This window comes from Centruroides sculpturatus, unplaced genomic scaffold, assembly GCF_000671375.1.
Source record: "Centruroides sculpturatus isolate CEXI.00-Female unplaced genomic scaffold, Cexi_2.0 scaffold813, whole genome shotgun sequence".
Lineage (NCBI taxonomy): Eukaryota > Metazoa > Arthropoda > Arachnida > Scorpiones > Buthidae > Centruroides > Centruroides sculpturatus.
In genome coordinates this window covers 323,209-350,474 of record NW_019385070.1, presented here as the reverse complement: position 1 = coordinate 350,474, position 27,266 = coordinate 323,209, and the positions used below count along the sequence as shown (strand labels likewise).

General features: G+C 35.8%; 2 protein-coding genes across 5 annotated transcripts; both read left to right on the top strand.

The window, feature by feature from the left end:
• The first annotated feature begins 2,022 nt into the window (after positions 1–2,022).
• On the top strand, positions 2,023–16,617 carry LOC111634198 (high affinity copper uptake protein 1-like). 3 transcript variants are annotated; one of them, XM_023378916.1, is made up of 4 exons: positions 2,023–2,219; positions 8,540–8,624; positions 13,933–14,116; positions 15,803–16,617. In XM_023378916.1, the coding sequence occupies exons 2-4, from the start codon at positions 8,540–8,542 to the stop codon at positions 16,008–16,010; spliced, it is 477 nt and encodes a 158-aa protein (XP_023234684.1). In that variant the 5' UTR covers positions 2,023–2,219; the 3' UTR covers positions 16,011–16,617. The 3 variants fall into 3 exon arrangements, with proteins under 3 accessions (XP_023234684.1, XP_023234685.1, XP_023234683.1); XM_023378917.1 differs by lacking the exon at positions 2,023–2,219 and adding an exon at positions 3,056–3,211; XM_023378915.1 differs by lacking the exon at positions 2,023–2,219 and adding an exon at positions 4,830–5,053.
• A 254-nt stretch (positions 16,618–16,871) lies between these two features.
• LOC111634197 (clotting factor B-like) lies at positions 16,872–27,266 on the top strand. Of its 2 annotated transcripts, none has more exons than XM_023378912.1 (8): positions 16,872–18,025; positions 24,522–24,615; positions 25,213–25,440; positions 25,565–25,662; positions 26,260–26,372; positions 26,459–26,721; positions 26,787–26,950; positions 27,039–27,266. In XM_023378912.1, the coding sequence occupies exons 1-8, from the start codon at positions 17,885–17,887 to the stop codon at positions 27,192–27,194; spliced, it is 1,257 nt and encodes a 418-aa protein (XP_023234680.1). In that variant the 5' UTR covers positions 16,872–17,884; the 3' UTR covers positions 27,195–27,266. The 2 variants fall into 2 exon arrangements, with proteins under 2 accessions (XP_023234680.1, XP_023234681.1); XM_023378913.1 differs by lacking the exon at positions 16,872–18,025 and adding an exon at positions 21,822–22,353.

The following is a 27,266-nucleotide window of genomic DNA, read 5'->3' as shown; positions in this document are numbered from 1 at the left end:
TAAAAATGGTGGAGTTATTTGGAAAATGTATTTTTTTGTATTTTCCGGCGGGATTTTACAATTCGATTATTATTATTATTTTTATTTTTAAATGCAGTATGTATTAAATAAGAAAGTAAAAATGATTAGAGAATATAAATAATAAGTGTTGCCAGCCGATTATATACAAAAATGAGTTTTAGCCCAAAAATATAGAAAATGGAATAACTTCGAAATTGTATTTTTGGGCAGGAATTTAATGCTTTATATGTTAAATAAAAAAAAGGGTAAAAGTTATTATGCTGTGTACTTCAGCGCTTTGTATAGTTACGCTAGTGTTTGCGGTGTAAAAAATATTAGTAGAGAGGTTGAGGCGCACGTTTTAAACGTGTAAACGTGTACGTGTGACGTTCGGCGCCGCTTTCCCGTAAGCCTAAAAGTTTGACAATGGTGTTTGGATAGTCGGTGGAATCACGCTCGACATTCCAAACATCATCGTCAAACTTTTAGGCTTACGGGAAAGCGGCGCCGAACGTCACACGTACACGTTTACACGTTTAAAACGTGCGCCTCAACCTCTCTATTGTTGATGGCCCCAACGGTATATAACTACTAGATTCCTTGACGGTCGGATGCCGAGCGGTCAAAATGGCAGCCTACCGCTCTGCGGGACCCGGGATCGAATCCGGGCGGTTCGTTTGTATAGGTCCGGCCAAGTCCCTCACAACCCGGCCGCCCCATCGTAGGCTTGCTAAACAGGCCCTCTTAGTGCCCACAGGACGGAAAAAGTTAATTCAAAAACTACTAGACTCCGAATCAGACGTAGAAACTAGCGCCGCCGCCTTAGACTGTCATGAAGTCCAAACAGTGCATATGCCGTGGACAGATTGTTGCGTGCCGACTGCCGACTTATGGTAACTATTTCTGGAGTAAATAATTTCGCCAGAAATAATTACCATAAGTCTCGAGTGTGCGGGAATTGTGACAGGAGCATAACAGAAATACCGCCGAGTTGCCGTGCAGTTAATTGTACTGTAAGGAAGAAGGAATTACAAAAATTTGATCGCCAACCGACGATATAGTATCAGAGCAACTAGGCCTATATCTAATTTACTGGTGAAATGTGATACTGGATACTGTTTTTAGGATCTGGTATCACGTTTGCTCCGTGACAAATATCATCACACAGTTAGTAGTGCCACAAAGACCACTAAAGCAAACAACTTTGGTTAACATAAATGATGATACTCAACGAATTGATGATACTTATGATGAACGAAGTGTGCAGCATCTAGATGAAGCTCAAATGCCTAACCTACCGCATCGTATAATCAGGCCCATCGTGGTGTTTCTGTAAGAGAAATGACACCAAACTTATTCATTTTAATTAAACCACGTTCACTATTTTATATTCTCTTAGCTAGGGTCCATGCAGAGCTATACATTTACTCCCTTTTTAACTGTTTCCACCCTGCTGACACTAAGAGGAACTGTTTTATTCTAATCGTAAATTTTGGCAGGCCCACAATGGGGTGGTAAAGTAGTGCAGGCGGGATCCTAACAAGCCACCCATAAAAATTCATGGGGTCGCTCATGAGAATCGATTCCAGATCTCCAGAACGGTACACAAACGCCTTAAATCAGGAAAGATGTAAACAAATGCTGTAAAGAATTGCTCGTGGATCCATTGTCCCTTTCGTTTTAAGTGTTGCAAGTCTTATACAGTGTGATGGCCCACAACACGTGGTGACGGTCGAATGGCCTGTATGATAAAGTCAGCTGGCTACTTTGGAGGATCCGAGTTCGAGTTCAAGCAGCCTTAGAAATTATCAAGGGTTTTAACCAAATTATGTTAGGAACCTTATTTCATCACCTTATTACTCCTATTAAAGAGGTAACCGAATTTATATGCATCCTCCACAGGGATAAAGTGTAAAAGAAAAAAAAAAAAAAAAATTGTAATTTTTCCTCTCGACTATGGCGATGGTGGCGACTTCTCGTTTCGATAATCGAAGTTATAGTGTCAATCATGTAGTATGACGTTTCCCAGTAACACAGGGAAGTACTGTTACGTATATGTTTTGAACTGTTAAAGGGCAATTTAAAAAAATTTTGTTGCGATCGTACCACCAGGCGCTTTACAAATGCTAAAGTTAGCATTTTATTCGATTGTGAATCGCCATAACAGCTGTGTAGAGGATTTAACATCATTAATTTGGGATTAAATTACAAAGTTAAAGGTATTCATTTTAAATGTCATTTAAATTAATTTTTAAATGTTTTTATTGATTATAAATTTTTTAACTGGTAACTTGCACTATGTTCAATGAGATAAAGGCTATAAAATACTAATTATGGTGATGTAGAAGCATAAGAATCCATTCTTTATTCCACAGCATGGCTTCTACACCACCATAATTAGTATACTAAAGGATATAAATTACCCTGTTTATGATAATATATTACATTTTCAAACACTTTTATGTCTTGGATTTAAATGCAAGCCAAACAAGTTACAGCTTAAGGAATTCACTCAATAATTTAGTTTTTGACTGCATTTTTTAAATGTATGGCTGCGGGGCGAGGGCCTCTTACATGCTAGAGTTTAGGGCTTTGACAAGACGAATTCCAATCCTGAGTTTGTCGACTGACATTTGTATGAGAGGGGATGTCATGAATGTATTCTTAGTACTGCATCTTATGTGATATTTATTTCTAAAGATCAAAGATGCTGCAATACAGATCTACATCTTGCTATACAGCACTTTTTCTACTTGTGATGTAATAATTAATCATATGTAATCCCACAAAAGTTATTTACTTAACTGGTAATCCTCATAACATCTCAAATTGCTTCCGCAACCTTGGGTTCGATACACTTAACTGCATTCCTGGCGGTTTGTTTTCGAACCCCCAGAGTGCTGTCTCGGCCATCTGGCCGGCCATACTTAACACAAGATATGTTAAAGTAATGCCAGAAACAGATAATTTGATAAGAAAGTACAAAAATGTAGAAAATTATGTCGAAATTGTACAGTACGGGACGAGGTTGCGTACATGCTCGGCTCCGAGTACAGGCAAGCTGACTTGCAGTTTTATATATGACATAACGATGATAAGGGTCGAGGGAGATAGAGGATGAATGTGTGATAACTTTGTTAAAAATATAAAACAGTTAGTAATGATTCGAGCTTAGATCATACGGAAAAGATGTAGAAAAAGCATAAAGCAGGTGAGAAAACGGACTGCAAGCTGTTACGCTTCTTGTAGTTTGTGATGTTTATATTTGTATTATTTTGTTTTGTTATAATTTTATAGTTCCATCGCTGCTTTATATAAAAGATTATGACGTGTTCTTTATCAAAAACAGGAAATATTAAAGTCGTAACTTATCTACATTTGCCTGTTGACGTTGCAAAACGAATAAAATAGAATATTTCTGTTGTTTTGCAAGAATTAAGTCAAGGTTTATTTTTATAAAAACTGATTTGGTAGTTTTTTTTTATTGTAGTTTAAAAAGTTGCGTCGTTTATTGATTTATTATAAAATCATTTAAAACAGAATTACATCTCTGAAGTGTTTTATAATTGTTCTGGATCTGTTTTAATGTAATAATGGAGGATGCTTTGATGGTAACGTATGGCTTTAATATTTAATAATAATAATACGTAATGTTACTTTGGGGCGTGCATAAAAGCGGATGATGTGGATCTGTTTTCGTATATTCCGACAATAGATTTATTTGTTGTTTATATGTGGTAATATGACTTGCAGGCAAACTGCCAAGGGGAGGTCTCCCAAGTGGACTTTCTATTGAAAACTGGTGCCTATTTAGGTGTTACAAATGTGAAGAAAACTTGGAAAACTCCATTTGTGAGGCTTGAACCCGCAACCAACTAACACTGTTTGGTTGTTTTATGTGGCTGTAATGCCTGTTGGTGGAACAGAGGTGGGTCCTTCGGACGCCACATCTTCCAAAAACTCTTAGACAGTGACAATAACTATATGCACTTGGACACTGGTAGGTCTCAACACTAAGTGGGATCTTATGTACTGTAATTATACAAAAATGTAAGTGTATGTTCTAACAGTGGATGAGATCCACGTGTATGTGTGTAAGTGCATGCAAGGCTGGTTGTGTTTGCAGCTCTGCGTGCACTTTTGTGTGTTCAGAAGTGTATTTTCTCTATCTATTTTCTACTTCCTTCAAGCATTTTTTATATAAATTAGAATGTAGTAGTGTTGTTAATCGTNCGACAATAGATTTATTTGTTGTTTATATGTGGTAATATGACTTGCAGGCAAACTGCCAAGGGGAGGTCTCCCAAGTGGACTTTCTATTGAAAACTGGTGCCTATTTAGGTGTTACAAATGTGAAGAAAACTTGGAAAACTCCATTTGTGAGGCTTGAACCCGCAACCAACTAACACTGTTTGGTGGTTTTATGTGGCTGTAATGCCTGTTGGTGGGACAGAGTGGGTCCTTCGGACGCGACATTTTCCAAAAACTCTTAGACGGTGACAATAACTATATGCACTTGGACACTGGTGGGTCTCAACACTAAGTGGGATCTTATGTACTGTAATTATACAAAAATGTAAATGTATGCTCTAACAGTAGATGAGATCCACGCATATGTGTGTAAGTGCGTGCAAGGCTGGTTGCGTTTGCAGCTCTGCGTGCACTTTTGTGTATTCAGAAGTGTATTTTCTCTATCTATTTTCTACTTCCTTCAAGCATTTTTTATATAAATTAGAATGTAGTAGTGTTGTTAATCGTATCTAACGTGCAAAGTGCGGAGAGAGTTAGCGCACGCATACATGGCGACTTCTCGTTTCGATAATCGAAGTTATAGTGTCAATCATGTAGTGTGACGTTTCCCAGTAACACAGGGAAGTACTGTTACGTATATGTTTTGAACTGTTAAAGGGCAATTTAAAAAAATTTTGTTGCGATCGTACCACCAGGCGCTTTACAAATGCTAAAGTTAGCATTTTATTCGATTGTGAATCGCCATAACAGCTGTGTAGAGGATTTAACATCATTAATTTGGGATTAAATTACAAAGTTAAAGGTATTCATTTTAAATGTCATTTAAATTAATTTTTAAATGTTTTTATTGATTATAAATTTTTTAACTGGTAACTTGCACTATGTTCAATGAGATAAAGGCTATAAAATACTAATTATGGTGATGTAGAAGCATAAGAATCCATTCTTTATTCCACAGCATGGCTTCTACACCACCATAATTAGTATACTAAAGGATATAAATTACCCTGTTTATGATAATATATTACATTTTCAAACACTTTTATGTCTTGGATTTAAATGCAAGCCAAACAAGTTACAGCTTAAGGAATTCACTCAATAATTTAGTTTTTGACTGCATTTTTTAAATGTATGGCTGCGGGGCGAGGGCCTCTTACATGCTAGAGTTTAGGGCTTTGACAAGACGAATTCCAATCCTGAGTTTGTCGACTGACATTTGTATGAGAGGGGATGTCATGAATGTATTCTTAGTACTGCATCTTATGTGATATTTATTTCTAAAGATCAAAGATGCTGCAATACAGATCTACATCTTGCTATACAGCACTTTTTCTACTTGTGATGTAATAATTAATCATATGTAATCCCACAAAAGTTATTTACTTAACTGGTAATCCTCATAACATCTCAAATTGCTTCCGCAACCTTGGGTTCGATACACTTAACTGCATTCCTGGCGGTTTGTTTTTGAACCCCCGGAGTGCTGTCTCGGCCATCTGGCCGGCCATACTTAACACAAGATATGTTAAAGTAATGCCAGAAACAGATAATTTGATAAGAAAGTACAAAAATGTAGAAAATTATGTCGAAATTGTACAGTACGGGACGAGGTTGCGTACATGCTCGGCTCCGAGTACAGGCAAGCTGACTTGCAGTTTTATATATGACATAACGATGATAAGGGTCGAGGGAGATAGAGGATGAATGTGTGATAACTTTGTTAGAAATATAAAACAGTTAGTAATGATTCGAGCTTAGATCATACGGAAAAGATGTAGAAAAAGCATAAAGCAGGTGAGAAAACGGACTGCAAGCTGTTACGCTTCTTGTAGTTTGTGATGTTTATATTTGTATTATTTTGTTTTGTTATAATTTTATAGTTCCATTGCAGCTTTATATAAAAGATTATGACGTGTTCTTTATCAAAAACAGGAAATATTAAAGTCGTAACTTATCTACATTTGCCTGTTGACGTTGCAAAACGAATAAAATAGAATATTTCTGTTGTTTTGCAAGAATTAAGTCAAGGTTTATTTTTATAAAAACTGATTTGGTAGTTTTTTTATTGTAGTTTAAAAAGTTGCGTCGTTTATTGATTTATTATAAAATCATTTAAAACAGAATTACATCTCTGAAGTGTTTTATAATTGTTCTGGATCTGTTTTAATGTAATAATGGAGGATGCTTTGATGGTAACGTATGGCTTTAATATTTAATAATAATAATACGTAATGTTACTTTGGGGCGTGCATAAAAGCGGATGATGTGGATCTGTTTTCGTATATTCCGACAATAGATTTATTTGTTGTTTATATGTGGTAATATGACTTGCAGGCAAACTGCCAAGGTGAGGTCTCCCAAGTGGACTTTCTATTGAAAACTGGTGCCTATTTAGGTGTTACAAATGTGAAGAAAACTTGGAAAACTCCATTTGTGAGGCTTGAACCCGCAACCAACTAACACTGTTTGGTTGTTTTATGTGGCTGTAATGCCTGTTGGTGGAACAGAGGTGGGTCCTTCGGACGCCACATCTTCCAAAAACTCTTAGACAGTGACAATAACTATATGCACTTGGACACTGGTAGGTCTCAACACTAAGTGGGATCTTATGTACTGTAATTATACAAAAATGTAAGTGTATGTTCTAACAGTGGATGAGATCCACGTGTATGTGTGTAAGTGCATGCAAGGCTGGTTGTGTTTGCAGCTCTGCGTGCACTTTTGTGTGTTCAGAAGTGTATTTTCTCTATCTATTTTCTACTTCCTTCAAGCATTTTTTATATAAATTAGAATGTAGTAGTGTTGTTAATCATATCTAACGTGCAAAGTGCGGAGAGAGTTAGCGCAAGCGTACATTGTCTTATTCATTACACCTTTATTAAATTTTAATTATTAAAACAATTTAAATCATAAAGTAAAACCAAAAATGCCCAGAAAGTTAGTGTTGATGGACATTGCCATGCTCGAAGCATTAAAATAACGATGTTAATCTTGCTAATGTATTTATGCTCTGATAAAGGTCTTAAGTGGTATTTAGTTGATATTAACAGAGGAGAAAAGTAGTATATTTTTGTAGACAGAGCTAAAAAACGCTGCAAGCAGCTGCGGGGGAATAAAAATAAAATAGAGGCCGTCTACCGGCAAAAGTCATTCTTCTGGTTCTGATGCTTTCGTGTTCGGAACAGGTTTTTTTATTGAATATATTTATAACTGCTACAATATTTGCATATTTTTTCTCTTTAAACAGTTATATATAGCCTATATTTAAGTCAGAGTAGTTAATTTCTGTAACGGAATTTCTGTTATTCCGTTTGATTGGCATTAAATGCTTATTTTTTATATTCATATGATAGTTAAGGACTTATGTTATGGAATTTATGAGCTAGAGTTGTGTAAGGTGATGACTTAACTGCATTTTAGAATAGATAAGACAGGAACAAGTAATTATTTACTTAACTAGAAGTATGCGAAGGTTGGTTCATAAATTTTAACACCTACGAAGCTGTAGTTGTGGGCATTTTTAATGTTATGTAAAAAAATATGTAGGTCCAGTTACTTAAAGTGTTACTAAATTTATTAGCAAATTTTATTTTTTCAAACTGCCATGTGGGCACTAAGACAGCCTTTTTTAAGCTCGTTGTAGGCCTGGCCGAACCCACAACGAGCTAGCCGAGTGGTGACGGACAGAACAGCTCAAAAAGTCCTGGGGTTTTTGACCATCCGGATTTAATCTCTGATCTTTCAGAGCAGTAGGCTGACAACTTTACTAGTTTAATAGCAGGGCTGTGGAGTCGGAGTCGGAGTCGTGGAGTTTTGATGTTTTAGCCGGAGTCAGAGTCGGATGGTAAGGAAAAGTCGGAGTCAGTAGATTTTTACGCAACTCCACAGCCTTGTTTAATAGGTAATAGGACAATGTGTGTTTTCTTTTATTATAAATTATGATGTAATACTTATGCAATCCTCAAATAAAATTTAGTTTTCAGGGTGAGTTATATGAAATTGCACACTCATACAATACAGGATCTTGCATACACACATACAGTTAAGGTTTACCCATTCATATAGTGTAAGATCACACGTTACAATGTGGAAGTATATACTTCTGCATTCCAGAATCTTGCATTTATATAGGAAGGGTCGTGTATTTATACAATGTTGGATTGTGTAGTTCGTATGCTTGCACTCATACAATACAAGGTTATATGCTTGCTTAATTCAGATTTTACTTAATGCGACTAATGTTTGTAAAATTTTCTCGTGTTAATCGATATTAAAATTCTCATTGCAGATGTCGGAAGCCAAGTCGTATTTTGATTTCGGTTGCCACATCCAAAATCTCCTCTTCAAGGGCGTCTCCGTCTCGTCCGTCGGTGGTGAGTAAACTTTATTTTAATTACAGAAATTTGATATAGATTGTGGCATTAATTGAGGAAGCTGTTGACGAAAGCATCAAGACACTTATCTTAATCAATTAATTAAGAATTAATCAGCTTCCTACATTGCAAACGTAGGGAAAAAAACATTATAAAGCTCCATAACGTATCGAGTGAAATATTTAATTATGAATCTTAATACAGTACTTCAAATTAGCTTCATCTAACCTATAAAACTCATTGCAGTTTATTAAAAGCTCTTTAATTCTTTAAAATAATTAAATTTCAAATAAAAATACTTATTTAAAACTTCAGAAAATGGATAATTTATTACTTGCTGCAGCTGTGGAAATGCCAATTAACATTTTCAGCTTCCACTTCCTTTCTGTGCTACTTGACTGGTAGAAAAAGCATAAAGCAGGTGAGAAAACGGACTGNTCTTAATACAGTACTTCAAATTAGCTTCATCTAACCTATAAAACTCATTGCAGTTTATTAAAAGCTCTTTAATTCTTTAAAATAATTAAATTTCAAATAAAAATACTTATTTAAAACTTCATAAAATGGAAAATTTATTACTTGCCGCAGCTGTGGAAATGCCAATTAACATTTTCAGCTTCCACTTCCTTTCTGTGCTACTTGACTGCAGATAAAGTTAATGTAAGTTGATAAATAGTTGATCTGGTAAGTGGCGTAGCAAACATAACTGGCGCCCGGGGCACGACACTTTATTGACGCCCCCTCCCCCTCCAGAAACAAATCTTGTTTGTCTTGGAGACCATTTGGCGCCCCTTTGCGAGAGGCGCCCGGGGCACGATAGACCCCCTTACCCCTCCCTCGCTGTGCTAGTGGATCTGGTAATTGGAAAATTGTTAGTAAATATTTGAAACAATATAATTCCTTGAGGAATAATCAGAAAATGATAAAACTATAAATGTTATTTTGACATTTTAGCGTGTGATAAGTAATTTGTAACCATTATATCATTGGAGTTTTGTTAGTGAAAACTGATTTAAGAGTTTAGATGAATTAATCTAGGTTCTTATTGGTGTGTGGCTGTCTGCCATTTTGTTGTATATAATTGTAGTGTATATAGAATAGGAACTCCTTTCTTCTTTCCTATAATTCGTCTTCCTTCCGTTTTTAACTCTTTCCTGTCACGTGACAGGAGCTGTAGTATTCGTGAGTCTTGATTGGTTGATTTACAAAGGGACAAGCAGGTGGTCCTGCCCGAAGCTTTCGATAGACACTAGGTGAGGAGAAAGGACACTTTTGGGTTCATCACCAAGGAGAACGGTCAAGCAAGACTGACTGGAGGACCGTGTGTAAGGCTGAGGGCGCACTTTCACAGTTATACAAACTGTGAAAGTGTGCCCTCAGCCTTACACAGTTATACAAACTGTGAAAGTGTGTTTGTGAACGTGATGAACTGATATGAAGTAGGTACAAACTGTCTCTCTTGGTGACTGTTTGACCAGTTTGTTACGAGTTGAAAATGTTCTGTGTCACTTAATATGAAGCATACAAAACGTTGCTTCGAGTAGTGTTCATTTTGTTCTTTTACAGTGATTAGGATGAACGTAAACCTAGTTTTAACAGTGGGTAAAGTTTAAAGAATGCCAACATTTTTGTCTCGGTTAATGACCTANTGTTATTTTGACATTTTAGCATGTGATAAGTAATTCATAACCATTATATCATTGGAGTTTTGTTAGTGAAAACTGATTTAAGAGTTTAGATGAATTAATCTAGGTTCTTATTGGTGTGTGGCTGTCTGCCATTTTGTTGTATATAATTGTAGTGTATATACAATAGGAACTCCTTTCTTTTTTTCTATAATTCTTATTCCTTCCGATTTTACGACTATTCGTGGGTCTTGATTGGTCGATTTACAAAGAGACAGGCAGGGGTCCTGCCCGAAGCTTCCAATAGACACAAGGTGAGGAGAAAGGACACTTTTGGGTTCACCACCAAGGTGAAAGGTCAAGCGAGAGTGACCGGAGGACCATGTGTAAGGCTGAGGGTGAAGGAGAGAAAGGACCAGCATAGACCAAGTAGGAATGGAGACAAGAAAATAATTGAGATAGCCGTTCCGGAGAGGTCCAAGGAACTGCCTCGGCACATGTTTATATTAATAACTGCTTTGTACCCCCCTGGATGCTAACAGATTGTACATTTACCGTGCACGAAGTGATCACCGTCGATATTCACCCAGTTCAGGACAGATCTAGCTACCAGTAGATTTTCTAACTATCCTTCCTTTCCTCTTTCTAGTATTAATAGTATTAGGTTAAGTTTAATTATAATTATCTTAGTTTTAATCGGGATTATATGTATGTGTGTATTAAATTCGTTGCAGGAAGTTTGAACGAGAGAGGAGATGCTGTAAATATATCTATATATATTTGTCTCTGTGACAGTCGTTTTGTTTTCTGTCAACTCATTTAACTAATAAAGTGATTTGATCGTTATTTGCTTTTGTCGTCTTATCACATGTTTCACAAACACACTTACATAGTTATACAAACTGGTATGAAGTAGGTACAAACGGTCTCTTTTGGTGACTGTTTGATCAGTTTGTTACGAGTTGAAAATGTTTTATGTCACTTAATATGAAGCATACAAAACGTTGCTTCGAGTAGTGTTCATTTTGTTCCTTTACAGTGATTAGGACGAACGTAAACCTAGTTTTAACAGTGGGTGAAGTTTAAAGAATGCCAACATTTTTGTCTCGGTTAATGACCTATCAGTGGCCAAGCAGGTAAAACCATTGAACGTGTAGTTTTTTTATAGGTCCAGGCCTTGTCAAGTAGGAGTTTTTTGAGATTTCTTTGTGTTTGGAACACCAAAATTAGGGCAGTTTCCTATAGAAAGTCCTTGTAGGAGGCATCCCTCTTGGCAGATTTTGCATTGCTGTATACAAACAAACACTCAGTCAATTAATGGGTATTTTCAGGTGTGGACAGTCTAAAGCAGAATCTTTCAGTAAGAATATTCTACTTTTCAATCATCCATGCTCGAAGATAGCCCTTTAACTGGGTCGTAAACGTTAGCGTTCTTTAAACTTCACTCTCTGCTAAAGGGGTATCTATTAATTTGACTGAGTAACCGCAGTGGCTAGTTTAATTTTTTTTAAAGTTTATGTTGTAAATAAGAAAAATTACATTACAGAATAATATAATTCGTCTCGAAACAGAGAAAACACCATTAACTATCGTAAATTGTGTGATACGTATTAACAATGTCTTTGCATTTCTTTCAAAATAATACTTGCAAGGCTACAGAAACTATGAACAGCTGTCTTAACTATTGTATTTGATACACAGTTAATGATTCTGAATGATCTTTACCAAAATTTAATATGTTTGAGTGGCTAGACATTAATTATGGTAACAAACCTGTTTTTGGCTTGCATTGAACTGTGATATATGCAGTTATGTGGATTGTTTTGTACATTGCTCTTCATATTCTTTGATTTGTATGTCAGTGAAGGTATTATTGGCTATAGAAAGTATTTTAGATAAGTTTTTGCTATTTATTTGCCATCAGTTCTATAGAATAGTATCTATGTGGCCCAAGGATACCGACGGAATTAACCTGCCCAAGTTGCTGCTTGACATAACGGCCTTGGATTATGTTAAATATCGAGAGAAATATGTCAGGGTGTCACGTGGTACAAACTCATTCAGTAAATGGTCTTACTAAACAGGTTTGTATGTATTCGATATACAGTTTAAGACAATATATGCTCTTAACACCATGTTTTACAATTAATTTAATCGAATTAGTATGGAAAATTCATTAATTTTATTGACTTGCTCCTCTGTCAGGCGCACTTCCCGATATTATAATCTCGGAGACAATGCTTGCATTTTTCAACAAAAATGGGAAAAGCGTTTGAGCGTAACGAAAGCAGAAAGCTGTAGTTTAAGTATCAGACATCCAGTTGTAAAAAATTTATTCTAAATATTATAAATTGGGTCACAATATAAATGCAGCCGGTTATGGTGTGTGACAGTCGAAGTGCTAAATATAGACTCAATACATGTGGCGTCACACTAGATTAGGCGGAGTGAGGTGATCCGGATAACGAACAGGTTAAGAGAACGTCGTGGGACGTTAATAATAATAAAAAGTTCTTGCATAATGCAGGGATTATGAATTACGTACGGCCGAGTAGATATAGAAATAGAAACTCATTCCATTTAGAATTAGAGGAAAATCTGTAGTAACAATTGTTTCCTTTTATAGTATAATATCACCGTTTGTTTTATTTAAATATACGATATTGATTTTTATAATAAAAATGTCGATAGAGGAAGTAGAAGTTTGCTTGCGACTCGTTGATCCTGTTTTGTAATACATGGTCGATCACCGGTAGATAAATTCTTGCATATTTTGTATTCGGCAGAGAGAAATAAAACAAAGGAAAGACATTGGAATTAGCTGCATTACAGTCCGTAGCCATTTAGCTATTTCTTTAATTGTAATTGTTTTAATGTACGGCAATTTCTTACGTAAAATGCTATCACAAAGCTTGTTTGTATAATTAACAATTATGGTATATGTGCGTATCTATATTTTAAAATTTTCTAGAGGGGTATTAACACCTGTCGGTTCAATGACATGACAACATAAACTATTATATGTTAATAGAATGGATAGATTAGCAGACATTTCTGTGGAAGTGTGATGTATTTTACTCTTACATTTCTTTTAAAACATTATATATTAACCCAAATTGGATGGATAAAGCCACCGAACACTGGTAGTTGGTTGCAGATTCTCACCTCACTAATAGTTGAGTTTTGTGGGTTTTCTTCTTGTCTTAACATCTAAATAGGGACAATTTCCTATGGAAAGTCTTCTTGGGAAGCAGTAACATAGCTAAGATAGGGCAGAGACGGCAATTGGCACTCTTTTTGGGGTAGAACTTCTGGTCTACTGCAACTAAAAGGGAATTTTCTTTATTTGGATTAGCAGAAAGATAAAAGAACTGGCTTAGGTGACACAATTCCTAGCTATTCCACTGGCAGAAGGCGCATCTTGTCAGCAGATCATCCAAGTGTTATACTACCTTATCCAAAACTATGACCCAAAACTCGGTCCAGGTCATTTCTGCACGCCCAGGGTCTGCGCATCCCTAGTTACAGCACTGTTTGAGTGTAGAAACAGTCTTCAGAGTACTTTTTATAGTATAATAAAGGATTTCTAATACGTTTTATTGGTTAATACGAAAGCTTACTTTTAAAAATTGCCTATATATGTGTAAAAAAATGATACTAATGACTAATTTCTGTTTATTTAGGAATGATCGGACTGTGTATAGGAACGGCATTTCTCACTTTAAGCTACGAGTCCATGAAAGTTTTCAGACATCGCCTGACTCTGCTACAGAGTAAGCGTTCGGATTCCATCCCCAGATCGGAATCGTCCCGCTCGGAGAACGATTTCTTGGTCACAAGAACTCTGTCTGCTCAGACTCTAAAAAGGTACTTATGAAAGATAATTTATTTATAATATAAGCTAAATTAAATGAGAATGAATTGTATATTATTTGAGTATTTATCATTTGTCTGGTAATTCACACAAAACGAATAGATTTTGATATAAGAAACTAGAGTACACACAATACATTGCCGACTGGAGCTGTTAAATAGTGCTCAGAACAAGTAAACAGTTGATTAAAACTCTCTTAAAAATCCCGGGAGTGACCGAAGTTCCTCAGGCCCTTCATATCTTTCACAGTATGACGTACACTAATGTACTTAAGTGTGAGTCCAGGCCGGTGAATTCTGATCTTGTCGACTTAGTAACAGGCCTACTGCAGTCACTCCAGGCCCGAGGAAGTGCCACAACCACTCGGGAATGTGTCACCTTGGTAACGACACACTTGATCCAATGCTGCTTGATAAGAAAATGTTTGTTTACCTGCTTATATAACTCTTTCAAATAAATGCATAATGAAAGTTTAATTTAATATTGAAAACATTTTAACTAACATTCTTGATCAATACTGATCTTCATCAGGTCATTAATATAACATTAACTATGTTTATTGCATAAAGTGGATTTGTTGAGTGGCATTTTAGTGATTTATGCTCTATGTTAGCTACTGCAGTAAAGTATGGAAGTGCTGAAGACAGTTAAAATTGGCTACCACCGTCTTCGTATTTGTGAAATTTAGACCGAAAAACATAATGTTAAAATGCTGAAGACAGTTAAAATGGATGCTACCGATGTTTGAGGGGGTGTTTGAAGACTTAAGAGGGCAGTGGACGGCAAGAGATGGCAGGAATATTGAAAGACAAGGAGACAAAAGTTCATTTTGAAATGGAAAAGAGTATAAGAAATGTATGCATTTGTATTTTTATGTGTTTGTATGTATATTTGTAACATTAAAACAATAGAATTTGCTCGGTAATCGGTTTGGCAACCGCTCCTCCGTAGGAAGTCTCACTCCAAAACATCAAAGGAATGCTTGCGTCGGCTTGGAAGCTGCTGGTGTGAATGTTACTGTACATGTTACCGACATGCCATTTTTGTTTCTGCTTCCACTCCGATTCACCTGTTCTATTATAGGTGCTGTGATGGCCTGGAGCTTGTCTCGAGTCCAGAAAATGGGACCCAAACTGAGTAGTGATCTGCTAGGATGCTGTTACATTATGCCCTGTAATTTGTGTTCATTGTTTTAAACTTTAGAATACATTGTGGACTTTATAAATGTTTTCCACGCGAAATTTTCTCCATGAATGAAGTTATTTTTCTAATACTTTGTTCCTGTTTTTGGTAGTCTTTTTAGTAAGTGGAGTGGAATTAAAAGCTACATAAGATTTGAATTGTTCTCCAGTTAGTTTCAATAGCTTTAATCATGACTATACTGATAGATCATTGTATAAATAATGCAATATAGTAACAATTAGTTGCATTATATACAAAATATCATTCTAAAATCATCTTTTGGTATTGATTCAAACATTGGAAGATTGTTTTGGCTGAAATTTTATATAAATAAAGGGGTTTTTAGTATTTGTTATACATGTGAGTAGCAGTTTACATCTTTGCATAGGGAAGCTAGAGTACAGGGTATCAACTGGTCAGAGTAAGGACTTATATGGGGTGATTAATTTTACATTAATCTGCTTTTAACTAATAAGTTACTCCCATTTTATTTTCAGGTTGAAGTTCCACTTTGTCCAGACTATTTTGTATGTGCTGCAAGTAGTCCTAGGATATTTTCTAATGCTAATAATCATGAGTTATAACGTTTGGTTGGCCATTACGATATTCCTGACATCAGGATGCTGCTACTACCTGTTTGGCGTCTTTGTGTTGTCTCGTTCGGTGGTGGTTCCCATCGAGTTCATGTCCACCGACGATCACTAGAAGTGGAAATTTCGTACGCCGGAAAGAAGTTTCGGAAAATATCTAACGATTTGTAAAATCACCAAAGGTATCTTAGAATTTTTGTTAATCTCTCTTGTTTTTTGCGACCATATGTGATATGTGTGGCGCGAGAGTCGACGTTCTCAGTAATCGAGGCGATACACTTCAACACAATTTTGAGCTTATGTTTCTCACAAAGTTTTTATTGTCTTGCGTAACTAGCTTAAACCAAAAAAATGTTACTTGCATACACCCGATACTACACTTTGCACGTATAATGCACAATAGCGATGCGAGTGGATTTATTTCAGAATTATTTAATTATTATCAGTCGTGTCGCATATTAATTTATTTTGTAAAATCCGTAGCCGAGTGCATAATTAAGTGACCGAAGTTGCTCAAATTCTAGTTCGAAATTCGTTGTTATCGGGATTATTATATGTTACCTACCACCTTCAGCAATATGAAAATAATGTATAAAGTATTTTTATTATATTATATTATATTTGTTGATATTACTGTACAAATGATCACTTTACTTCTGACCTGTATATCGTGCAAAAATATATGGATTATAAAGTGAATAAAGTATTAGTTTTATATATTATATTTATGATTAAAGTCTTGTCAAAATCTATGGTGTAGTGCACGTAAAATGTTAATACAAAACACATGGCTATCCATGGGGTTTCTTCACTTGTTTAATATATAAATAGTGTCCAGTTTTTTATAAAAAAACCCCCAGAAAACAATTGCCTTATGTCATCAGTTCAATGCAGTTTAGTCGTATTGTATTTGGGGGTGTAGGATGGGAATTGTAGATCAGAAAGGATGACATGCTGTGTGGATATGAATTATATATATATATGAAAGAAACGACATGTTCATGGATGTGTATTGTGGATCAGTAAAGTTACACAATGCATGGGTGTGAGTTATACGGTGCGTTTACTTTTTGCTAGCTTCCAAGCTCGCCGAACTGACACCTAGCGCAGCCTGATGTCATTGTAGCACGCTGGTAAAAGTATACACAGTAATGGACGCCGCCATCTTTGAACAAACTCCAAGCTCATTGTAAATTCGCCAAGCATGCTGAGCGCACTAGGAATGCTAGCAATGACGTCACAGGTGCGAAAAGTAAACGCCGTGCTCATCGGTAGCTAACAAAAAGCATACAGGCTGAGCATGCTAGAGGCAAGGTTGGAGCTAAAAGTAAACGCACCCATATATTTGAAAAGAGTAGGATGCTTGTAGATATGAATTAATAGATGCAGAGGAGAGGGAATGTTATGTGATGGTGAACTGCAGTTACAGAAAGGATAGGATGCTCTATGAAAGTGAATAATAGGATGGAACATGGCTAGGATGTTTATAAAGAGGTTATGATACTGTTTGGAAGTGGTGAAAGTGCAATGGTAAATATAAAAATTCTCACTTTAATCTGCAAATTTTGTATTGAAAACAGTCAGTTTCGTCATGGTAAAGTGCAAATTATATTCTGTCTATCTGTCGTCCGCTCATCACTTTAAAACTTTCGACTGGAGGTACAGAAAGTTGTGAAAGTTCCAAAAATTTCAAATTACAGCTTTTAAAAGAAACATTTGTCACTTGTGAGGAGCAGTATTTATACATTTTGTCAGCAGACAATCAGATAAACTTGTTACAAGTCATTATGTAACTATATTTATAGTTCACAGAAGTGTGTAGTTGCTGCCAACTTGAATACAGATGGACAGAATGCATTTTATGTAAAATCTTTATACTTAACATTTAAAAAAAAACTATTCTGTAACTAAATTGTTCCAGACGTCTGCAAAATTTTTATGTTTCTATGTCTGTGCATTGGTTATTCGAAAGGGGTGGAGTAGAAAAAAATGATTTTGATAAGGAAAGACAGGAAATTCATAATTAAGTTTCCTGTTAATGGTTTATTAAGGTGCGTCATATATATATATCAAAGGAAGTGCGGAGATGAGTGTAAGAAAGGACGCAAATTTCAGAAACTCTCAATAAAGGTAGATGTTTTTATATATTCTCTATCTATATCAAATAGTGTGTGATAAATCACAGAATTTTAATCAATACAATTAGCAAGTTTCTAAGTTGGCTCTTAGTAAACTATCTTTAATCTGCTGTGTTGATTAGTCCGAGTATGGCGTGATGCATTAGTGAATTATGTGGTATTTGGTAAGTCTACGGATGTACGACGCGACGTTGGTCAAGTGTAGTGTGAGGTATATCCAATGTGGTGTGTATAGTGTGTCGAACTGGAATAATATAATGTAGTGTTGATGTCGGTTAAGTCAGTATAGTGTTGAGTCAGGAAGGATCTGGATATGACAGTGCTGATTGTTCTGGAGCAATCTGATTGATAAAATAACGAATTTTTTTCTCTTTATCCTGTAACCATTTAATCAGATCTATCATGGGTTTGGTCTAGAACAAAGGGGGTATCTGGGTGGTGGTGTACAAGACCTAATTGCCCTCGGAAAATCCCCGGAGTTGCCCCCTTGGATTGGAACCCAACTCTCCAAAGTGGACCGGTGTCTTAAACATTCAGTTTTCAATATAATATTGATTGGTGTGGAGAGTATGTATGATACAATATTGAAGTAAGATGTGATGTTGGTGAGTTCATGAGTGGCAGTGTGCTTCTCTGAGTAGCTTGCTGATGGATAAACAGTTATAAACAATTATCAAAAGATTCGTAAATGGTGAAGTGATGTGGATGAGTTTAGTAATAGATGACGTAGAGAAAGTATGCGAAACAAGAAGAAAAATTTCGCGATTTCAAGGAAAAACCGACAAACTCCGCCATGTTTAAGTTCAACGCAACGCGCTAATTCGCGTCGCGTCGTAAATAATCTATTCGCGCGACTTTATTTTAATTACAGTTACGTAAAGAAAATATCTAGTGTTTTACAAAGAACATTTGGAATTTTTTTATTTAATAAAATTCATTTTAATTTCGAATTATTAATTAAACATTTTTGATTAAGTATTCGACGCGACTACGCGCGCGACCAAGCGAAAGTGATGATAATTCACTAGTGTCGCTTCGTATCGCGTTTGGATAAGCGATTTCGCGACAGACTAATGTAAACTTTCTTTAGCAAACCAGGAAAACTAGAGAAAAATCGCGCCGCGCAGTTTCGTGCCTGACGCCGGCTTATGTGTCAATAGATAGCAAGCGGCGCGCGACGCGCGACGCTCTGTGCGTATTGTCGCGTCATGAAAGTAATACGGTTTCTGATTCGCTGTTTTAAATGTATCGTACAAAATTAGACCAATCAGCTTACATTTACATAATCTATATTAAATACACTATAATAAAGAAACCATCTTTCTGATGACAACAGGATGCAGTTAAGATCCCGTGTGATGTCAGCAGCAACAATATCAGGATGCAAACTCGTCCAATTAGATACCATGTTACTACAGCAACAATTGTAGAGTGAAATCGCGAATATGTATTTTAAAATTTATATCCTAGGCCTATATTCTTTCAGAGTGACTTTTGCTATTCGGTGTAAAGTGCACACTACACTAGTAGTCGAGTGGGTAACACCATTGAACACAGGTAATTGGTAGTGGGTTCGCACCTGACTAAAATCTGGTGGTGTTTTTTGGGTTTCCTTGAGGGAAACTCAAAAAAACACTACCAAACAGTAGCTTTTATATTTAAGTACACGTGCTCTTCCTGTAGTTTCATGCTCGACGTTCCAAACGCCATCGTCAAACTTCTAGGCTTACAGGAAGGCGGCGCTGAACGTCCGACGTTCACGTTTTTGCGATGAAAACGTCGCCCGCAACCTGTCGTGTTCTAGGAGCATGAAACTACAGGAAGAGCAAGTGTAGTGTACTTAAATATAAAAGCTACTGTTTGGTAGTGTTTTTTTGAGTTTCCCTCAAGGAAACCCAAAAAACACCACCAGATTTTAGTCAGGTGCGAACCCACTACCAATTACCTGTGTTCAATGGTGTTACCCACTCGACTACTAGTGTAGTGTGCACTTTACACCGAATAGCAAAAGTCACTCTGAAAGAATATAGGCCTAGGATATAAATTTTAAAATACATATTCGCGATTTCACTCTACAATTGTTGCTGTAGTAACATGGTATCTAATTGGACGAGTTTGCATCCTGATATTGTTGCTGCTGACATCACACGGGATCTTAACTGCATCCTGTTGTCATCAGAAATATGGTTTCTTTATTATAGTGTATTTAATATAGATTATGTAAATGTAAGCTGATTGGTCTAATTTTGTACGATACATTTAAAACAGCGAATCAGAAACCGTATTACTTTCATGACGCGACAATACGCACAGAGCGTCGCGCGTCGCGCGCCGCTTGCTATCTATTGACACATAAGCCGGCGTCAGGCACGAAACTGCGCGGCGCGATTTTTCTCTAGTTTTCCTGGTTTGCTAAAGAAAGTTTACATTAGTCTGTCGCGAAATCGCTTATCCAAACGCGATACGAAGCGACACTAGTGAATTATCATCACTTTCGCTTGGTCGCGCGCGTAGTCGCGTCGAATACTTAATCAAAAATGTTTAATTAATAATTCGAAATTAAAATGAATTTTATTAAATAAAAAAATTCCAAATGTTCTTTGTAAAACACTAGATATTTTCTTTACGTAACTGTAATTAAAATAAAGTCGCGCGAATAGATTATTTACGACGCGACGCGAATTAGCGCGTTGCGTTGAACTTAAACATGGCGGAGTTTGTCGGTTTTTCCTTGAAATCGCGAAATTTTTCTTCTTGTTTTGCATACTTTCTCTACGTCATCTATTACTAAACTCATCCACATCACTTCACCATTTATGAATCTTTTGATAATTGTTTATAACTGTTTATCCATCAGCAAGCTACTCAGAGAAGCACACTGCCANATTTTACGTATGTTACGACGAGAATTGTTACGTCATTTGTTACGTAATTTATAACTTAAAACATGTACTGTACATGAGTAATTTTTCTCATCTTGCATCTACAAAGGTATACAAAGAAACATAAAATTCGTATTATATAATTCACGATCATTGTTTCCCGTGTGACTATGTGAAATTTTCGTTTATTTCTAATAAAAGTGGGAAAAAAATTATTTTCCTTTTTCGGAAATAAGTGATGAAAGATACTGTAATACTTATAAACATTACAAAACCAGTTTCATGTGGATAAATAATTATTAATGAGAGAAGAAGGTTGAGTTGAAGGATTTATTAATATGTAAATTATATTAAATCGTGACTGAGTTTAGGTAACAAGTAACCCGTTTCAACTGTCATTGGCTTACTTATTTACTACCCACACGCGCTATTTCTAGTTGCAAAATATTGCAAGCTACTCATGCAAATTAATAAATGCTGTATTAATTGAGCAGAAAACTATATTGAGTATTGATATGTAGCAATATAAAATACGTAATTCTTAGCATAGCCAACAATGGAGTCGATTGAGTGGTGAGGATATCCGGGGAAGACGACAACTATAAAATTTCTGAGGTTCTTTGACTGGATTCGATACTAGACTCTGAACACTGAGAACTGCCATGGAGTTTTCCGGGTTTTCTCCATGTTGATGACTCCTGAGTAGAGATCAGTTTCCCATAAAAGTCCTCCCAGAAGTCATTCTTTCCCCGCGCGCAATTAGGCCATTCTATAAGGCCAGATAGCGATCACCCACAAGTTTTTCGGAGTAAAGGTGTATAGCCATAAGACTCAATATGAACTACCATCTACTGAAAAAAAAAGATGGATTCGATTTCGGTAGGCAGGTAGACGCCTGAATCGCCTCGGCCATCAAGCCGGTACTGTAAGTGTTTAATTAAATTGAACAATTAAACTACTAGAAACCACTGAACACTGAAAGTTTTGTCGTGGATTCGTGCATGATTTAGGGCTAACTGAACATATAAGGGGACTTCCCGCTTCTCCGAATAGCGATGAACAACACGTATTTAGCTTGTTTAGTTTACATATAAATGTGAAATTACTCGTGTTATTTGTAACCTTTATTTGTAACTTTCCACAGATTGAAATTTAATAGGAATGGAAGGAAACTTGTATTACTTAGGAAATAATACCAAAAATATTTTATTTGCGGGAAAAAAGGTGTAGAAAAAAAGGAAGCGCGATATTACTCCATCCTGATTGATAATGGCTTTCGTGGAAAAAAAACCAGTTCTGTCAAGTTATGTGATTGTTATGAAGCGACATTTACGTTTAATTGATTACGTTAATGATAGCGGGCGATAGACGACGTCACGGATCGTAACCTTTTTAAGTCGAAAAAAATTAGATAATTTTATTAATAAACTTGAAAGTAGTAAGTACTATATTTTATTGTATTCTATATTATATTTAAAAGCTTAAAACTGCACGATTTTATTTAAAATTAACAATTCTTTTGTATATTTAATTCGCAATGAGCCCGGACCCTTGTATCGATTGCATGGCACGTTTCCACATCGCCACTCTTTATTTTTAATTTATGAAATTTTGAATGTCTTCAAATTATATTATTATTAAATTATTTAAAATAGAAAAAAATAATCTGTTATTTTGCGTCAATAAGCTTAAATTCGTTAGATTTTATTTTTATAAAGCATATATAAGCTTTAAAATTTTATTTCCGCTAGAGGGAAAAGGTCGTGTTTTTTTATCGTTTGCGTTTAGTCTTTATGTAAAAAATTAGAAGTATTGGAGTGTATTTTGTAAACTTATATTTTTATAAAGTTATGAAAAAATTAGATTATGATTACTTATAATTAATTCACTGCTTATACAGTAAAAATTTGTAAAATGTTTTAATTATTATTGAATGTCACTGAATTTTATCCACCAGAGGGATAAGAATGTATCCGTTTCCGCTTAGTATTATTTCTGGAAATAATTTATTATTATTTTAATTTAAATCCTATAAAATTTGGACTTAATTTAGAAAAATTATCTGAGTTAGATGTTACATTTATTTTTATTTTTTAAATTAAACATATTTTAAACAGGAACAGTAGTAATCGGAAGTCGCTGCGATTTTATCCCTCTACCGGCAAATTATAAAATATGAAATTTATAATATAAATATTTAAATTGGAAGATTAATGTAAAATAGTTTAAATGAAATTTCTGTTAAGTCAACATAAGACATTTTCCATTAATAAACGAGAATATTATATCAGCAATGGCGTCACGTCTGATGCTATTGACGAAATGCATACTGTGATGTCATGAGTGACGTAATTTTCTCATTTGCATTCAATCGCAGCGAGACGCATTTACTTTTACGATTAACTGGAAGAAAATCTTGATTTTTGGTAGCGATTGCGACTGAAATTATCGCGATTATGTGGCGATTTTCTTACATATCAAAGATTATGGCACCTACTATGCAAATACATTGCATTTGGAAGTATTCCATGAATTTATAGACCGCGTAAACCAAAAATGGGCCATACAAGATCTGTAATAGTTCAAGAACTAATTCATAACCACTGGATAGAAGTTACTTGATAAATTATGTATTTTATTTAAAGTTTGTTTGTGACATTGCTGTATGGTAACGCGTCTAATGTGCTGATCCTGGTTATTCTGTAATTTATTATATCAATGAGAATCGAGGCATCCCCATCACTCATCTATGCTGGTGAATATCATTGTGGGTCAGTAATAAGGCTTTTTATTTTTTTACTGTTTTTCACCCAGTGGGCACTAAGAGGGCCTCCTATAGCAGGCCCATTATGAGTTCGGCGAGGCCCACAATGGGACGACCTAGTGGGGGCCCGACATATCTGAATGGACCACCCCCGAAGAATTCCTGGGGATTCTTTGACCTGTCTGGATTCGATCCCGGGTCTCCCAGAGCGGTAGGCTGCCATCTTGACCGCTTGGCTATCTGGCCTCATGTAATAACTTTCTTTGGCACCTTCTTTGGCATATGCCAAAGAAGGTGCCAAAGAAGGTTATTACATAGAGCCAAAGAAGGTTATGCAATAGAGAAACCTTCTGGGAAGCACCTTCTTTGGCATATGCCAAAGAAGGTGCTTCCCAGGAGGTTTCTCTATGAGAAACTTGCCTCTATTTGAGTGTTAGACACGTAAAGAAAATTCGGAAAACTTCACGTTAGTTAGCCGCAAATTCAGGCCAGATCAACTGGTCGGCTGACGTGGAATTTTTCGTATCTAACACCTAAAAACAGATAAGTTTTCCATTGAAAATTCTTCCAGAAGGCATTCTCCTTTGACAAATTTCCTTATAAATTGCGTTGCATTATCCCGTCAATTCAGTCCCATCAAATCACTGAAAATGTTTACAAAACAATTTATTCAAACAATAAAGTGCACTGTAGTAAGGATTTGCAAGTCTTGCATTATCTATTGAAGTGTCCGGTTCCACGGCATGAGAATAATACGTTAGTGTCGTTCAGTAAACATAAATAATACTTATTTAAATTAGTTGTTTTTTCTTTAGTTATGTAAATATAATTTATTTTTACAGTTTAACATGCTGATCGCTAGGATATTTGGTGTTTTAATTTCAAATTTTGCGATATTCTTCTGCTTAAATGCTCAGAGAACAAGAAGACCACTCAGTAAGTATTTACTCGCAGGTTTCTTAATTATGTATTATTAAATTTGTTGAATTATGTGAATTGTCTTTTAATGAGACGAAGGTTAAAAAATTTTACTACTACAGTAGAGCGTCGATTATCCGAACCAATTGGGGACTGGGGTTGTTCGGAAGATCGATGTTTCGGATAACCGATTATGTACGAAAAACGTAAAATATTAGAGTAGCCCAAGACATAGCCAAAGATTGCAGCGCCATAGCTCTGGCAAAAATTTAAATTTGCCGACCGGAATTCTTTCGGATGATTGACTTTCGGATAATTGACGCTCTACTGTATTTATTGCATTTATAAAAATTGATGGCGAATAGCCGGTGGTTAAGCGTTAAAAAAAGGGCTTAAAATTGCTTAGTTGTTGACCGATTGGGAAATATGTATCCACGCTTAGTGACACTATCTATATATATATTAAACATTTTACAATTCTCTTATTTAGGCTCATTCCAGTAAAGCCTTATCTCTTGAGTCGATGGCCACGGCCAAATCCTGACAAACCATTACAGGTTTAGGACATTTTCTGAACAATCAATGGGCATTAAATGATTTCGTAATTAATTTCAGTTGGAGTTGTTTTCCCTGATGATGTTCCAAGTGGTGAATCTTGCACGACAAAAGAAAATCGTCCAGGACAATGCATCCCTTTAGGCAATTGCAGATCGGCACAAGAGCAATTTCCTAACAAGTTTCCAAAAATCTGTTATTGGGAAACTGACATTAAACCTATTGTTTGCTGCGAACTGACAGATGATGTCGATTCTACTCCTCCCAATGACAATGTCCAACAGTTTGGTAAATTTAACAGATGAAGATAATTTTCACATCTTTAAATAGCTATATGAATGATTATTTTAGTGTTAATTATAGAATTAAAGATGTTATATTAAATTATTTTCCTAATTATGTTATTGTGTAGAGTGTGGTAAAAGAAATATCAGAGAAAAAAGACAGATATCTCGCAATCCCTATATAGCGGGAGGTGAATCCGCAAAACCGGGAGCATGGCCATGGATGGTGAGCAATCTCAAATTTAATATGTAATATCTAGTTTTTAAAGGTAACTGAAGAGATTTCTTTAAATTGTTATGTAAAAACATAATCTTTTTGTTTTTAATTATCTGTTCTATGGAAACTAGAGGGTCTGTGTGTATTTTTCTTTCCAATCATCGATCCTAAAATCAGATTGGCCAAATGGTGTGAGAATCTGATATATTTGGGTTGGGGCACGGATGAAAAATTCTTGATTTACAATCTGAATACTTCTCACCAGTGGCAGAGTATAAAACCACTGAACACTGGTTATTGATCGCGTGTTCGCTCCTCATCAATGGTCTGGCTACGTGCAGCATTATGGGTTTTCGACAACTGTCTAAAACCGGGTGCATTCTAGAGGTCCAAGATGGAATCTGAGCGCACGAATGAATGGATATTTGCTTGTTCCTGTAGGGTTTGCATTACATTGGCTTCTATGTTTTTGTGTTGATTGGCTCCATTGCGAGTCAGTCCTATATAATGATCATATCGTTAGTCTGCGATGTGTAACCAAAATATCAGATACAGTTGATAATAGTATTTCTTATATCTCTCCTTATATAATGCTTTCTATTTCAGGCAGCAATATTAACACGTAATTTGGGACAAGAGGGGTTCTTATGTGGAGGAACCATTATTTCTTCATTTTACATACTTACAGCTGCACATTGCTTCGGAGGACGTGGAGGAAAGTGAGTAATACATAAAAAGATTTCGGTTTTTTTAGCAATTCCAATTGTTATACATATTACTATATGAAAAATTTGTCCAAATTTAGAGTCCCAAACGTGGTTCGTTACATTATTCGAGTAGGGAGCACATTCAGTTTTAATGGGACAGCATATACTATTGAGGAAATAATGAAACATCCCAGTTATGGAGACAGGAAGCATTACAACGATATTGCTCTGATAAAGGTGAACAATGAAATCCAATTTAATAGATGGGTACAACCAATTTGTCTTCCTCCTACCAGTTTAGCATCGGCAACTTTGATGGGCATTCCTGTTACTGTAATCGGATGGGGCGATCAGACTTTTGGTAAGTCAATATTCTTGTTCTAGCTTCGTTAAGATACTTTGAGATTAACATTATTTTAAATTTAGGAGGAATAAGGACCCCAGAGTTACGCCAAGTTACAGTTTCGGTAATGAGTAGAACCCTTTGCAATAGCTCATATTCTCGTTTAAGAGATTCTAGTATCGACAGAGGAATTACAGATCAGTTTATCTGTGCTGGGGTGGAAGCAGGCGGTAAAGATGCTTGTCAGGTATGTGTTCATTGTTTTCATTGTCAAATATGCTTTGATCTTCAATATCATTGAAATCAACTGATGTACTGAATGGATATATTTTTAGGCCGATTCGGGTGGACCATTGATGATGGATAGAAATGGATGGACGATTGTTGGCGTTGTATCATTCGGATATTCATGTGCCAAACCTAATTTTCCTGGTGTATACACAAAAGTGACTTCGTATCTAAATTGGATTCATGAAAATTCTGATTTATAATTTTAAATATGTTTTGTTAAGTACAATTCTTCAGGAATTTGGTTTTATTAATAAATTATTTTCATTGTGAAA

What these genes read in the sequence shown, in the direction of transcription:
- LOC111634198 (XM_023378916.1), top strand. Translation starts at nt 8,540, where the DNA reads ATGTCGGAAGCCAAGTCGTATTTTGATTTCGGTTGCCACATCCAAAAT. An exon ending in CTCCGTCTCGTCCGTCGGTG is followed by an intron (nt 8,625 to 13,932) that starts GTGAGTAAACTT and finishes CTGTTTATTTAG; the next exon opens with GAATGATCGGACTGTGTATA. An exon ending in TCTGCTCAGACTCTAAAAAG is followed by an intron (nt 14,117 to 15,802) that starts GTACTTATGAAA and finishes TTTTATTTTCAG; the next exon opens with GTTGAAGTTCCACTTTGTCC.
- LOC111634197 (XM_023378912.1), top strand. Translation starts at nt 17,885, where the DNA reads ATGATTTTGATAAGGAAAGACAGGAAATTCATAATTAAGTTTCCTGTT. An exon ending in TTCAGAAACTCTCAATAAAG is followed by an intron (nt 18,026 to 24,521) that starts GTAGATGTTTTT and finishes TTATTTTTACAG; the next exon opens with TTTAACATGCTGATCGCTAG. An exon ending in GAGAACAAGAAGACCACTCA is followed by an intron (nt 24,616 to 25,212) that starts GTAAGTATTTAC and finishes AATTAATTTCAG; the next exon opens with TTGGAGTTGTTTTCCCTGAT.